This window comes from Muscardinus avellanarius (assembly GCF_963383645.1).
Source record: "Muscardinus avellanarius genome assembly, chromosome: 9".
Classification (NCBI taxonomy): Eukaryota; Metazoa; Chordata; class Mammalia; order Rodentia; family Gliridae; genus Muscardinus; species Muscardinus avellanarius.
In genome coordinates, this window is record NC_137795.1 from 109288973 (window position 1) to 109303680 (window position 14708).

Genomic DNA, 14708 nt, shown 5'->3' on the forward strand with positions numbered 1-14708 from the left:
GAAGAACTGCCGCCACTCACCATAGGCGATTTGTAGTATCTATGCAGTATATTTATGAAGTCGGTGATCGTTAGCATTCCTGGAACAAAGAATGACACGTTAATAACAAAACTCTGGCTATGCAGAAAAAAATCCAAACGACAAGCGAGCCTGTCAAATGTACGGGAAGAGCTTATAAAATGTGCCATAAAGATTTCAAGAATAGTTAACATATTGCTTCAGAGTATTGATGTGTGGTCTGCACCGAACTAGATACATAAATCTAGCCAAAAAGCCGGGCGTGGTGGCATACACGTGGAATCCCAGTACTCGGGAGACTGAGACAAGAAAATAATGGGTTTGCAGCTAGGCCCTCTGCAACTTAGTGAGGCCCTGTTTAAAAAAAAAATAAATAAAATATGACTAGGTTGTAGCTCAGAGGTCGAATGCCCTTGGGTTTAATCCCCAGTGCCCTCCCCCAATAAATAAAACAAAAGCTAGCTGAAATTAAACCTGATTATATAACTATAGATCTAATCAGAATATTTGGGATAGCAGTAAGAGAAAACATCAATTATTATATCAAAAAAGAACTGTAGCTACATGTAAATGATGTAAAATACTTTAAAAATAGGATATAATACAATGAGATAAAATATTCCATAAGCTTTAGGGACCTGATACTTCTGGGGGCACTTGGATTCGTTCCTGAGAAGTATTATAAACACAAAGGTTTTGACCAAAAAAAAAGATCACTTATTCCTGAGTGCCCACTGTGTGCTAGACACTAAAGCTATGAAGATGAAAAATATTTAAAAATTTCCCTGCAAAAATTATAATCTAGGGAGGGAGGCAGATATAAACAAATTATTTCAAAATAATGTGCCGAAGCCGGGCGTGGTGGCGCACGCTTGTAATCCCCGCGCTTGGGAGGCGGAGACAGGAGGATCGCGCAGGTTCGAAGCCAGACGCGCTGGCTTAAGAGACCCTGTTTCCAAAAATAAAAAAGTATAAAATAGGTCTGGGAGTGTAGCCCGGAGGGAGAAGGGCTTCCAGGAACCCCAATACCACCAAAAAAATAAAAAATAAAATTAATAATAATGATGTGCCGAGCTGGGCGTGGTGGCGCATGCTTGTAATCCCAGTACTTGGGAGGCTGAGCCAGGAGGATCTGGGTTCGCGGCCAGCCTCAGCTACTTAGGCTCTCTGCAACTTAGTGAGACCCTGTTTAAGAAAAAAAAAAAAAAAAAAAAAAAGCTGGGAGTTTAGCTCAGAGGCAGAATGCCCCTGGTTTCAATCCCCAGCACCACACACACACACACACACACACACACACACACACACACAAATGTGCTGAATACTACAAGAGACACTATTACTGTCTACTATGGTCTACCGGATGAGGAGTGATGGTGTTTAAACTGCTGCAAATGACAGTGTTTTTGGTAATCTCCACGAGACAGACATCAATCAATCATGTTCACGTTCTTTTATCTGCTCTGTCAAAAAGTTGATGAGCAGCCAGGTGCAGGGCACACACCTGTCATCCCAAGAGAGGCTGAGACAGAAGGATCGCAGGTTCGAGGCCAGCGAGCAGTAACTTAGCGAGACCCTGTTTTGAAATTAAAAGTAAAATAGGTCTTGGAGAGGCAGCTCAGAGGCAGAATGGCTCTGGGTTCAATCCCCAGTACCAGGAAAAAAAAATGACGGCCAGTGACAGTGTCCAGCAGCGCTCGGGCGCTGGGCTGGCCGTGAGCTGGGGCGGCTGAGTGGTGTCTGTGCACAGCATCTTACTGGTTTTGCTCATGAGCTGATACAGACACGTGAGTTCATTTAGCGTGCCAACGCACAGCTGTGCTTTGAACCGACCCTGGCTCTGCCTTCCCCAGTATGCGAAGCCAGGGCATCCTTTAGCCTGGTGCCTGTGGCCCAGGCTCATTTCCAAACCTGCACACCAGGAAGAAACCCGAGGCTCGCGTGGAGGTCTGCTCCCCAGTCCAGATTGCCCGGGCCCCGCGCTCACCTACAAAACTCTGCTTTTTACTCTCCCACAGCGGCGCTGCGCGGACACCGTTGGCTACCAAGGCAAAGAAGGCCTTTTTAACCTAGAGGAAAAGAGACAAAGAACAGCACTAAGATCCACACGTCCGAAAAACAGCACCTTCAGCCGGGACTGCGGACAAGCATCGCCGGTTAGGAGCCGCAGCTGCTTTTTTTTAAGGACTGGCGATTTAACCTGCGGGCATTCTACCTCTGAGCGATACCGCCAGCCCTTTTTAATGTTGAAACGGGATCTTGCTCAGGTGTTGAGGTTTTCCTTAAGTTACTGAGGCTGTCCTTGAACCTGGAACCCTCCTGTGTCTCAGCTTCCCCAGTTCTGGGATTATGGGCATGTGCCATTGGGCTTATTTTCTTAAAGTTTTTATCTTTTACTTTGAAATGGGGTCTTGCTAAGTTGCTGAGGCTGGCCTGGAACCTAAGCCTCCTGTTGGCCTCTCAAATACTGGGCTCAGAGGCGCGCGCCAACACACCCAGCTCTTATCAGCTTCTTTTTTTTTTTTTCTTGGTACTGGGGATAGAACCCTGGGGCATTCTACCTCCAAGCTACACTCCCAGCCCTGTTTTTTATTCTTTATTTTGAAACCGGGTCTCACTGACTTGCAGAGGGCCTCACTAATAGCTGAGGCTGTCCGCGGACCTCAACCTACTGTCTCAACCTCCCAAGTGCTGGGATTATAGGCGTGTGCCACCACGCCTGGCTACCAGTATTTTTTATAAGTTTGGTAAGCTAAAATGACTGTTATTAGCAAAGATATTTTTATATTATACTTAGAAGCATATAGGGATTGGAGATCATTTTTTAAAATCAATACAATGGGATTAACTTCAATTTTTTCTTACTATAATTAAAAGTTCTTGTATATATAGAGTTTATGTAATTAAAACCATACAAAATAATTAAACATCAGGGTCTAATTTCACCTATATGTGATTAATAATTAATTCAAAGCCATAGAGAAATATCAAATTACTTGAAATGAAAATGTTTCTAATTTGTTCACTAACAAAGCAAGCAAGCTGCTTTCTCATTCCCCCAGGGGTGAGAAGAGAAGGCATATAGCACAGCAGACGTGCACTTGTGTATCTCTGGAGACGGACGCTCACTGTGTGCCTTCTAAGGGCAGACTGTGTTCAGAGCATGTTAACCTACGGTGTCACGTTTACTTCTCCTAACAAATATTCTCTGGGGCGTCCAACTGGTTCCAAGGCCAGCTTTACCAATGCAGGATTTATTTTAAAATTAAATTAAATTTAAAAAAAAAACAGAAATATTTTGTGAGATGCTAAGGGATCATAATTGGTGATTTATTAATAGCCAAAGGCTCAGTGCTGAAAAATGGTCCCTAGATACAAACATGGAAAGGCGTTCAATCCTATTAATAATAAAAACAAAATAAAGAGATTTAAAGTATAATTTGTAGCTGCGACTGGAGTGTGGAGCATGAAGGCCCCCACCCCTAGGCCCCCACCCCTGTGCTGAGCTCTTGGTCTCGGCTCAGGAGCTGTCGGGAGGGCTTGGAGCTTTAGGGGGCGGGGCCTGGTAAGAGGAAGTTAGGTCACTGGGGGTGTGTCCTCCAAGGGGATGCTGGGACTCTGGCCCTTCCTTTCCCTTCTCCCTTTCTACTTCTTTGCATCCCAGCTATTCCCTGATTGTGCCACACGTTGCCTTTATGGAGACTTTGCTGCATGCCTGGCTCACCTACACGGAGCGGAAGGATGAGGGGTAGAAGAGAGGGAATCCATCTTTTATACACTTACCTTAACCCAGCCCGGTACTACATCATCGTGAATACAGCAGGGATTCTATATGAGTTCAGTGAACTAGCAGAGAACTGGGAAGAGGGTGTAAGCAGTGTGACCAGAGAGGAGGGAGAGAAATGTAACTTAGGACACCTAAAAGTGGATGCTGTTGAACCACACACACCTTGTATCAAGAATCACAAAAATACTCATATTGTTTGTATAAATAAATAACTACATGGTATTCAGGGATGGTAGGCCAGTGTTATTTTTTTGTGGTTCTGGGGATTGAACCCAGGGGCATTCTACCTCTGAGATACACCCCCAGCCCTATTTTATTATTTATTTTGAAACAGAATCAGTGTCATTAAGTTACTGAGTTTCTTAGTAAGTTGCTGAGGCGAGGCTCAAACCGTGATCCTCCTGTTGCAGCCTCCTGAGCACTGGGAATGCAGGTGTGTGCCATCATGCCTGGCTTGGTATGCCAATTTGAATGGTCTTGTATTTTTACCTGGGTGATAACCTGTGAATTCTTCACTGTGGGCCTACAAAATATTATAAAAGAGTGTGGAGGAAAGGTCATTTACAAATTGATTTTTAACATACATCAAATAGCTGATTAGCATGTTTTTCTAAATTGGTTGGAACAGGGTAGAAAGTAGTATATATTTTAAAACCACAAATTGTTTATTGTTTTCTTCAAAATAACAAATATGGGAGAAAAAATAATCAAATGTGCACACCTGTAATCCCAGTACTTGGGAGGCTGAGACAGGAGGATCACAGTTCGCGGACAGCCTCAGCTACTTAGTGAGGCCCTCTGCAACTTAGTGAGACCCTGTTTCAAAATACTAAAACCTAGGGCTGGAGGTGGAGCTTGGAGGTATAATGCCCCCTGGGTTCCATCTCTAGTACCGAAAAACAAAACAAAACAAAACAAAACACGTCATCAGGATCATTCATGAAATCCGAAATGATCACAGTTCTGAGTTTGGCCAAAATTAAGTAGCTGAAAACAACTATGGAAGTTCCAGGAGAGACACAGACACTACCTGATGGCACCAGTGCGCAGCAACACGGGCCACACGCCTCAAGAGAGAAGTGCGTGAGGTCCACATTTAATCTGCAATTTTTTTTTTTTGGTGGTACTGGGGGTGGAATCCAGAGGCTTTCTACCTCCGGGCTATACTCCCAGACCTTTATTATATTTTATTTGGAAACAGGGTCTCACTAAGTTGCTGAGAGCCTCACTAAGTAGCTGAGGCTGGCTTTGAACCTGCGCGATCCTCCTGTCTCCGCCTCCCAAGTGCAGGGATTACAAGCGTGCCCACCACGCCCGGCTCCACACAGATGAATTTAAACAGAAAACTGGACTCTGCCAAAGAAAAGAATACACAGAAAACCCTGCGTGGGCATCAAAGAAAAGATCCTAGGAATCCAGAGAAAGAAAATCAACCAGAAACGCAAAGACACATTAACTTTCCCAGGAGCAGTGATCAGAACAACAGCTGACTCTTTTTGTGGGGGAACCAGGGATAAAACCCAGGGGCATTCTACCTCCGAGCTGCGCACCCAGCCCTCTTTTTTATTCTTTATTTTGAAACAGGGTCTCACTAAGCTGGGGAGGCTGGCCGCGAACCTGCGGTCCTCCTGTCTCAGCCTCACCACTACTGGGATTACAAGCGTGCGCCACCACGCCCGGCTCACAGCTGACTTTTCAACAGAAAGTATGAAAATCAGAAGACAAAAAAAAAAAAAAAAAAAAACCCATTTGTGGACAGTGGAAGAAACCTGCCAATTCAGAGTGTGGAGCCAGTGAAAACACTGTTCAAAAAAGAACCACCTGAGAAAACTGTCACCAACCAGCTCCCCTGAAGGAAATATGTCAGATAGGACCTTACTTTGGAAACGTAAGGGAGGGAGATTCTAGAACTGCAAAGAACTGCAGGAGCAAGGCATGGAGAGGACAGACCCGAGACCCACAGACTGCTGAAAACAACAGCAACAGCATCTTGGGGCGCACGACACCCACAGGCCAAAACAGAACCAGAACCCCGTGGGGCGGGGCAGGGCCACTGCAGTTAAGTGTAGCATAAAAATGTTTTGCATTATTTGGGGATGGTAAAAGCATTAACATAAGATGGACAGTAACAGGTAAAAGATTCTCAGTTATTAATTTATTAATTTATTTTTGTGGTACTGGATATGGAACCCAGGGGCGTTCTACCTCCGAGTGAACCCCCAGCCCATTTTTTATTCTTTAGTTTGAAACAGGGTCTCACTGAGTTGCAAAGGGCCTCACTAAGTAGCTGAGGCTGTGAACCTGTGATCCTCCTGACTCAGCCTCCCGAATGCCGGGATTACAAGCGTGTACTACCACGGCTGGCTATAAAAGATTCTATTTTAATTGGTAAGGCAGTCTCTAAAAGATTAATAAAGGTCATAACTAAGAGATAAAATGGAATAAAACCCAACACATAGCAAAATGCTAGTTTTAAACCAATCACAGTAGCAATTACATTAAATGAAAAGGGACCGCACACTCGAATACTTTAAAATACCACTCTAGGTATTTACTATATGATTTAATCGCCACCATCATTAATACAGATACTAAGTGGGTGTGTCCCTAACCCCTGGACTCCAGGGATCCCAACAAGGAGGGCTTTCCCCACTGTGGCCATGAGACCAATGGCGATGAGCCCTGGGGCCGACTGAGGGAGCCGAAAGAGGAAGCCTTCCTTCTGTGGACGTATTTCTAAAAGCTTCTAGAAGAGACTCTCCTGTCTAAGGGACCAGTGAGCCCCAAGTCACAAGTGCCTGAGCATCGTGGACTCCAGTAAACAGAGCATCTGGTCAGAAAGCGAAGGAATCAAAACCTCAGGGAAAAAGAAAATGTTGCTGTTAGCTTACTTTCTGTGTGTGTGTGTGTGTGTGTGTTGTGGTACTAGGGAATGAATGCAGGGGGTGTTCTATCTCTGACCTATACCTACAGCCCTTTTTATTTTGAAACAAGGTCTCACTAAGTTACCACATGCTGGCTTCGAACCTGTGGTCCTGTCTCAGCCTCCCAAGTACTGGGATTACAGGTGTGCACCACACACCCAGCCCTCCATGACCGGTACACACTTCATTTCTCACTGAAATAATGCAGAAAACACCCCACTCTGTTTTTCTGATCCTAACCTTCCTGATCCCCCAAATTCCAGGTTATAAAATGGGATACGGTTTTCCTCGCAGGGTTACTGCGTGGATTAGCTGTTCAACCCAGTGCTCAGAGCCAGGAGCTCCGAACAATACATGCTTTAATTTTCCACCCTGTACTGGCTGAACCAGAAACCAACAGAAGATGATTTACTATTTTAATTCCACCTGTACGAACTGTTGACTGGTCCATATATCATGGGGTCTGGCTCACTTCCCTCCCTCAGAGGTCTTGTCGCATATTCTAGGGCGCCTACGGCACACAAGCACAGCGCCTGCCTCCAGGACTTGGACTGCTTGGGCCGGCCTGCTGCTTGGGTTTTTCACTGTATTTTCTTCACCATAAGGAAACAACCCCAAACCAGGCTTTCTGAATGACACACACATGCACCATTTGAGGAGTAATTTAAAATTATCCTGGGGAAATTCTTCATGGTCACAGAGGCACAGGGTGTTACGAGCTAACCGAGAAACAGGACACAAAGTGAAGTGGCATCATCTGGTTCTAACTTGATGTACAACAAAACAAAACAAAATCAAACAAGAAAAAAGCCTTTCTGGGGCCCCAGGTACTTTGGAACATTTCTTTATTTTCAACTGATAAGTAATTTATGCAAACTGTTATTGCTTTAAAATTTTTGCATTTTAACAGGATTTTTTAAACAACGAAATGTGATCATTACATAAGTAAAAATGGGAAGAAAAAAAAAAAAAAAACGACGGACACGGTTTTGAAATGGTTGCAGGCCTAAATTGCTCTGAGGGACTCTGGCAACACATCGTGTCCTAAAATATGTGGTTTCAGCTGCTTTCCACACAGTTTACTCTGATTTTCACTAATTCAGTTGATTGTGAAGTGCGTGCATGCGTGTGTGTGTGTGTGTGTGTGTGTGTGTTACTGGGGATTGAACACAGGAGATTCTACCTCTGAGCTACACCCCAGCCTATTTTATTTTTTATTTTGAAACAGGGTCTCACTAAGTTGCGGAGGGCCTCACAAGTTGCTGAGGCTGGCCACCAACCTGCAGTCTTCCTGTCTCAGCCTTCCAAGAACCGGGATTACAGCATGCACCATCGTGCCAGCTCCAACGGTGAAGCTCTTAAGATTAACGCTGTTGAAAAGCTTGTGTTCTTTAGAAATGTCCAATTTGGTGTCTTGCTAAATGTTCACACCAAAGCTTATCAATAGATTTAACAATACCTGAAGGCATCTATTCTCTGCATAACAAAGGGTTCAACTGAACCACCTTCTTCAAGACCCTCACGATCCACAGCCACGTCAGGCCTCACTCCTCACCTTCCATTGTTCCTCTGTGCTACAGTGTTCTTTCTACTTCAGTGAACTTACCTCCAACTCCACCTGCCCAAATCCAGCTCATTTTCAACTTCCAACTCCACAAGGAAACCTACCTGTATCACTCCAACCAAAGCCCTGTTTCCTATTGCTCTACTCCCATGGTACCGAGTGTGTCCTCTCCAGGCACTTCCACAATTTCCCTAGTGACTCCTTGGGTTTAAAAATGACAGAATTGCTGGGCGTGGTGGCGCACGCTTGTAATCCCTGCACTTGGGAGGCGGAGACAGGAGGATCGTGCAGGTTTGAAGCCAGCCTCATTGGCTTAAGAGACCCTATTTCCAAATTAAAAAAAATATATATATAGATAGATATATAGATAGGCAGACCGGGCGTGGTTGCGCACGCTTGTAATCCCCGCGCTTGGGAGGCAGAGACAGGAGGATTGCTCAGGTTCAAAGCCAGCCGTGCGCGCTGGCTTAAGAGACTCTGTTTCCAAAATAAAAATGTAAAAATAGGTCTGGGAGTGTAGCCCGGAGGTAGAAGGGCTTCCAGGAACCCCAGTACCACAAAAAAACCCCAAAACACCCCCCCCAAAAAAAAAATATATATATATATATTAAAATAGGTCTGAGAGTGTATCCCAGAGGTAGAAGGGTTACCAAGAACCCCAGTACTACCAAAATAAATAAAATAAAAATGGCAGAATGAAGACATTTCTGGCAGCCTTTCTTAAGTGTTATGCTCAGACTACAGCGATGGTAAGCAAAGAATGCAATGACCTAGCTAGGTGTCACATATCACCCCAAGTGCTACGCAACACAGAAAGTGCACAGAGATGGGTGCTAAGGAGCAGAGGAAGGGGTCACACCGCAAAGCATCGGTGGGGAAGGCCTGGCGGCACAGTCAGGTGCTGCAGGGCGCAGCCTCCGCTCCCTCGAGGTTTGCAAGACCGGAGGCTGGAGGCGCTGGCAGGCAGAGGGGAGGGTCTGCTAACAGACTGGGAGATAGTTCCAAACCAGGTGGCGACCAGAGTGCCCAAGGTCAACATCACAGGATTCGTTTCTGGAGGAACTGAACTGCTTCACATAAAAGATACAGTCACAAACATCTGGGGGCTTTCAATAAAAAGGATGGCTGGTTACCACTCTTGAATGAAGCCCAACCAGAAGCCGACCGATGAACATGGTACACCTGTGCCATCGGCAAGTGTACAATCTGTGTGTGTGTGGGGGGGTGTTGGGATTGAACCAGGGGCATTCCACCTCTGAGCTTCACCTCCAGCCCTATATTTTTGTAAACAGGATCTTATTAAATTGCAAAGGGCCTCAGTATAACCAGCTGAGGTTGGCTGTGAACCTATGATCCTCCTGTGTCAGCTTCTCAAATACTGGGATTGCAGGCATGTGCCACCATGTCCGGCATGCTCAATCTTAATTATGGAATAATGGGCAGCCATATGACAAGACCTGGAATGCTGAGGCCCCAGAAGTCCTGGATATATATATATATATATTATACACGCACACGTTTCAAGTCATCTGTAAGTCCAATGGCACCACCAGCAAAGTCAACATCCAGGTCACTGTGCAAACGCTGGAGAGCCCGAGTGCAGAACCTCCAGGCCGCTCAGCGTGGGCCGGGGCAGAGCCTGCCAAGGTGCACTTCCTTGGGGAAGGGAGGCTAGGCGGCTGCAGAGGGATCGGCGGGAATGAGAAGCCGGGCCGACCCGCCGTGGGGGCGAGCTCCCTGGGGCGCAGGCAGAAGGGCTTCTCCACCGGGAGAGGGAGGACAGGGCGGGCCCGAGGTGATGCGCAGTCCCGGCACACCTGCACGAAGCGCGGAGGCTGAAATTCAGGTGTGAATGGATTTCCAAACAATCCATAAGAGGGATTCAACACGGCTAGAAACGTCGCTCCAGGCTGCCCAAGGTTTACTCAACCTTCTTTTAAGATCCACGACGCGCCATTCGTTCACTCGTGCTGCCAAACCACACTTGTGCTTCTCTGTTGGGACACGAGGCTGTGCCAAGCGTCTCGGTGAAACCCAGACACACCGGTCCACGCATCGCTGTGTCCACGCAACCTTCGAGAGGGCTGGTGAGGCCGGCCAGCCGGCACCGTGCTCGTGTGCGCGCGTGCAGGTGTGTGTGAATCCACGCGGAGTTGCACTCACTCCGGGCACTCTAGCCTCTTTCCTTTTGGCCGAAGCCACGGTCTGTCAGTGTCGTGACTGTCTGCCGATCCCCTTTCTAAGATCCTTTATTGTATTAGATAATATTCATCTGGCTCAGAAATCAGACTTGGATTGCGCAGAGAGGCAGGCTCCCGTAATCTGTAGACCATCGTGGGCTCTCAACTCCTCTAATCGCTATTTATTTTGACCTTTTCCAGTTCAAAGATTATTTTCTTGATAATGAGAGAAGCATGGCTGTAGTTAGGGTAGCACTCCCTCCTCCTCCTTGCTCTGAAAATAACCAACCCCCTCTTCTTTGTGCATTGAGACTGAAATCTCAAACTAAAGTTGCATCAGGCGCCTCTTAGAGTTATGTCTCCTCTTAATTCTCTTTTGATTATATGCTCTTTGTTCTGTGTCCTCCATGTGTTGTTTTAAAAGTTAGTGTTTGGAAAATGGCCACTTATTTGGGCACCTGCGTATTTCTTTTCCTCTCGTTGGCATTAGTATAAACTGTACACTTCTGGAATAATTGAAGCAACAAAATAAAGTAGCAGTGGACTATAACCCACAGTATAACCTATATATTCCTAAATCAATGACTGAATAAATAAGCGGGGAGAAGACACATCCTCCTTGGAGAAAACTCCAAGTAACGATGCAGATGCCCTGGCCTCGGGAGGTGAGCTGCCGCTCCTCCCTCCCCAAGGCGGGGCTGCGCAGTGGCTTCACCTACAGACTGTACAGGCCCGGAGAGAGACCAAAGCTACCCGAGAGGGAGAGGACAGCGACGCTCCCACAGCCAGGCGACCAGGACCGAGAGGGACGCGCTCCAGTGGACGCTATGCATCAGTGCCAAGCTCGGGGTCATGTACGGGGAAGGGGAGGACGGGGGAGGACGGAGGAGCCCAGCACGTGCGGTGTGCACACACGGCCCTGCACTCGAGCCTCGCCGTGAGGTGCGATTCCAGTGCACCAAACAAAGTATATTAAAGGAAAAAGGATGGAGAGTGACAGGTCACGTGTACTAAGGACCCTGGAGATGTGGCCCTCCCCCAACCTGTATTCCTGGAATAATCATGAGAAAAACGTTTGACCGACTCAGCAGAGGAAATTCTGCAAAAAATATGATCAGTTATCCTAAAAAACACCTTCAAAAAAAGAAAAAAGTCTGAGAAACTGTCACAACCTAAGGAACCTAAGCCGACAGGATGACCATGTTAACAGGTACCACGAGGGGTCCTGGGACAGGAACACGGTATGGGTAAAAACCAAGGAAATGTGTATAAAACCAAGGAAATGTGTATAAAACCAAGGGAATGTGTATGTTCTTCGTGAATAAAAATGCATCAGCAATGGTTTGCTAATTGTCACGCACACATACATTGATGTGAGATGGCAAAACTAAGCGTGTGTGGGCCGCGAAGGCATTTCCTGGGTACTATCTTCGCAACATCTGTGTAAATCTAGAACCCTCTATAATAAAAAGCTTATAAAAAATAAAGCTATGGTTTGTAAATCACTGCTTAAGAAACCCAGTCATACTGCTAAGTGTGAGAGCAGGGCTATTTAATTCTGAATGTTCTCCCCCCACCCCCGGCCCTGGGATGTGATGTTCCTATCATGACATTTTGTTTACTTTTTGAACCTCACAACTCTTTTTTTTTTTTTTTTTTTTTTTTTTGGTGGAACTGGGGGTGGAACCCAGAGGCTTTCTACCTCCGGGCTATACTCCCAGACCTATTTTATATTTTATTTGGAAATAGGATCTCACTAAGTTGCTGAGAGCCTCACTAAGTAGCTGAGGCTGGCTTCGAACCTGTGCAAACCTCCTGTCTCAGCCTCCCAAGCGCGGGGATGACAAGCGTGCCCACCACGCCCGGCAAACGTCACAACTCTTGAGGCATCTACTTACTCTTCCTGAACGATGGGGCTTACTTGGAAGGGAAACCACACATGTTCCTTTCCTGCTGTTCCAATCGCTAAGCCGTTGTTCCAGCTAAAACCCAGCCGGCGCTGCCAGGTGGCTCGATTTCGGGCTCCCACAGGAGAGGAGGCGAGCAGGGCCGCGAGCCGGGGGAGGGCTTGCTTCTCACTGCTGCGGCTCCGGCCGTCCGCTCCCCTCCTGCTCCGTCTCACTCTGGCACCTGCTTTCTTTCTTCAGTAGCAGCTTAACTGTATCTGCACCTTTTCTATTATGTACATAGCAAGACTGCTCAGGCCCCTACTCCACCCGGACCCCCTGCCCACAGACACCTTACAGCACTGGTCTGCGTTTTTGCTACTTAGTGAGGCCTTCTGCAACTTAGTGAGACCCTGTTTCAAAATAAAGACTAAAAAATAGGGCTGGGGGTATAGTTTGGAGATAGAATGCCCTGGGTTCCATCCCCAGTACCGCAAAAACAAAAACAAAATAAAAAACAAACAAAACACTCCTGTGAGATGGAGATGCACCATGGACCTTGGTACCAGGGACAGGGACTTGTGGGTGGACTCAGAGCTGAGATTCCCGAGCCTGGAGTTACTCCAAGCCTCCCATGGTGGTGGGCGCGGCCGGTTCTCGTGTGTGAGAATCATCTCTCTACCTTGAAAGCCTGGCGACCAGCTTTCCTGGGAAAGCTCCTTGCCTGGGCCATCACTTCCCTCGGCTGCCTCAGCCAGCCCTGAGGTCCCCGACCTGGACGTGGCGCCGGGTTCCTGCATGCCCCAAAGCAGGAAACAGCCTATCCGGGGAAAGACCGTAAGACCTTGCCATTTCATACTTGCGGAGATCTGGGAAGTACGCGTGGGAATATGAACCCACAGTGCTCAGCCAAAGGGAAAGAATCTGACGCTGACTTGGTGGAATCCAACCTACGGGGACTTGCAGGAAATGCGTGTCAGGACAGGTGCTGGGGCTGGAAGCTCTGGGGCTAGGAAGTCGAATGGTCAAATTCCAGGGCATTGTTCAGTCCATGTTTAATGAGGTCGAGATGCCAGAACGTCTGTGGAATAGTGAGGGCAGAATCCCCAGGCTCAGGGAGCGGGGGGCACTGGCACGGAATCACCTTGTGCCGCTCGACCCGTTCTCGCTGAGCCGAGGAGGAAGGTGCGCGGGAGGGCGCAGGGCTCCCCGGAACAGCTCCACGCGCCTGCACGCAGGCCGGGCACAGCCTCGCTGATTTCACGGAGAATGACACTCCCGAGTGGTGAGTGGTCGGTCGGGGGCCGGTGCCAATGACCGGGCAGGTCGGGGAGCAGTCAGGAGCGACCAGAGAAGAGGGCAATTCAAACGGGCTGACTCGTACGGATCTTGGGTGGCAGCTGATCTCAGTGCCCTAAGAACAGACTCAAGCCAGGTGTGTTGTGCACACCCGTGGAGGCTGAGACAAGAGGATCGCAGGTTTGAGGCCAGCCTTGGTAATAAGAGTGAGATCCGATTTCACAAAAGAAAAGGGCTGGAGGCGTAGCTCAGATATAGAATGCCCGCGTCCAGTCCCCAGTGCCCCCTCAAAATACTCTAAAATGTCATTTGATCTGCAGAATAAGGAAAACCAAGTATAGGGGCCAAAAACCTGTCTTGAGTCATCAAACTGGAGCGTCCTGTCCTCCCAGCCAGTTTCCGGCCGAGCTGAGCAGGGGCACAGCCTGGGCACTGCCCCTGGGCTCTCACCACACCCTGCCCCGGGGGCTCGCGAAGGGAAACAGGCTCTTCAGGGCTCCAGCGCACTGGCTCCGGCCAGCTGCTAATTTCTAGGACCCCACATGCGGCTCTGGTCTGCTGGTCAGAATGGGGCTGAGGTCACCGGGACAAGCGCGCACAGTGGGTCTGCAGCCCAGGCCGTGGCTGACCTCCTCCACTGGCTGGGACCCTCAGAGCCAGGGATCCTGTGTGAGCAGAGGCCAGGAGGAGGGCGCTCTGCAGGAGGCCCTGCGCCCAGGCCAGCACACCGAGCGGGGCGCGGCTCTGACTCAGAGCTGCTGGAGAAGCTATTTTCAGGGCAGCCAGGGCGAGATGGCGCCGGGCAGCGAGGCCGGCTGCTCTCCTGCAGGGGCAAGGGCAGCGCTGGCGGAACGCACAGGGGGAGCGCACCGAAACGAGCCGCCCCCTCCCGCAGGCAGCAGCTTTCCTTTGGGGAAGCGGTTCCTGGCTCACAGGGGCCTGGAACAGGAAACTCGGTGCTCTCGGAGCCCAAGGTGAGCGGCCGCGTGCAGGTGGAGATGGAGAGGAGCCCGCCTGCGCTGACTGCGGCTCCCTCCTGCCTCCCTGCCCCAC

General features: G+C 48.4%; 1 protein-coding gene across 6 annotated transcripts in view; it reads right to left on the bottom strand.

The window, feature by feature from the left end:
- The window catches only part of PRKAG2 (protein kinase AMP-activated non-catalytic subunit gamma 2), a gene marked incomplete at its 5' end in the record, with an annotated part of 260276 nt that overhangs the window by 19976 nt on the left and 225592 nt on the right, over positions 1-14708 (bottom strand). For all 6 annotated transcript variants that reach the window (XM_080701977.1, XM_080701976.1, XM_080701975.1 and 3 more), the window contains 2 exons: positions 21-79; positions 2003-2084. In XM_080701977.1, coding sequence (XP_080558103.1) covers positions 21-79; positions 2003-2084 — 141 coding nt within the window. The remainder of the gene's footprint in view (positions 1-20; positions 80-2002; positions 2085-14708) is intronic.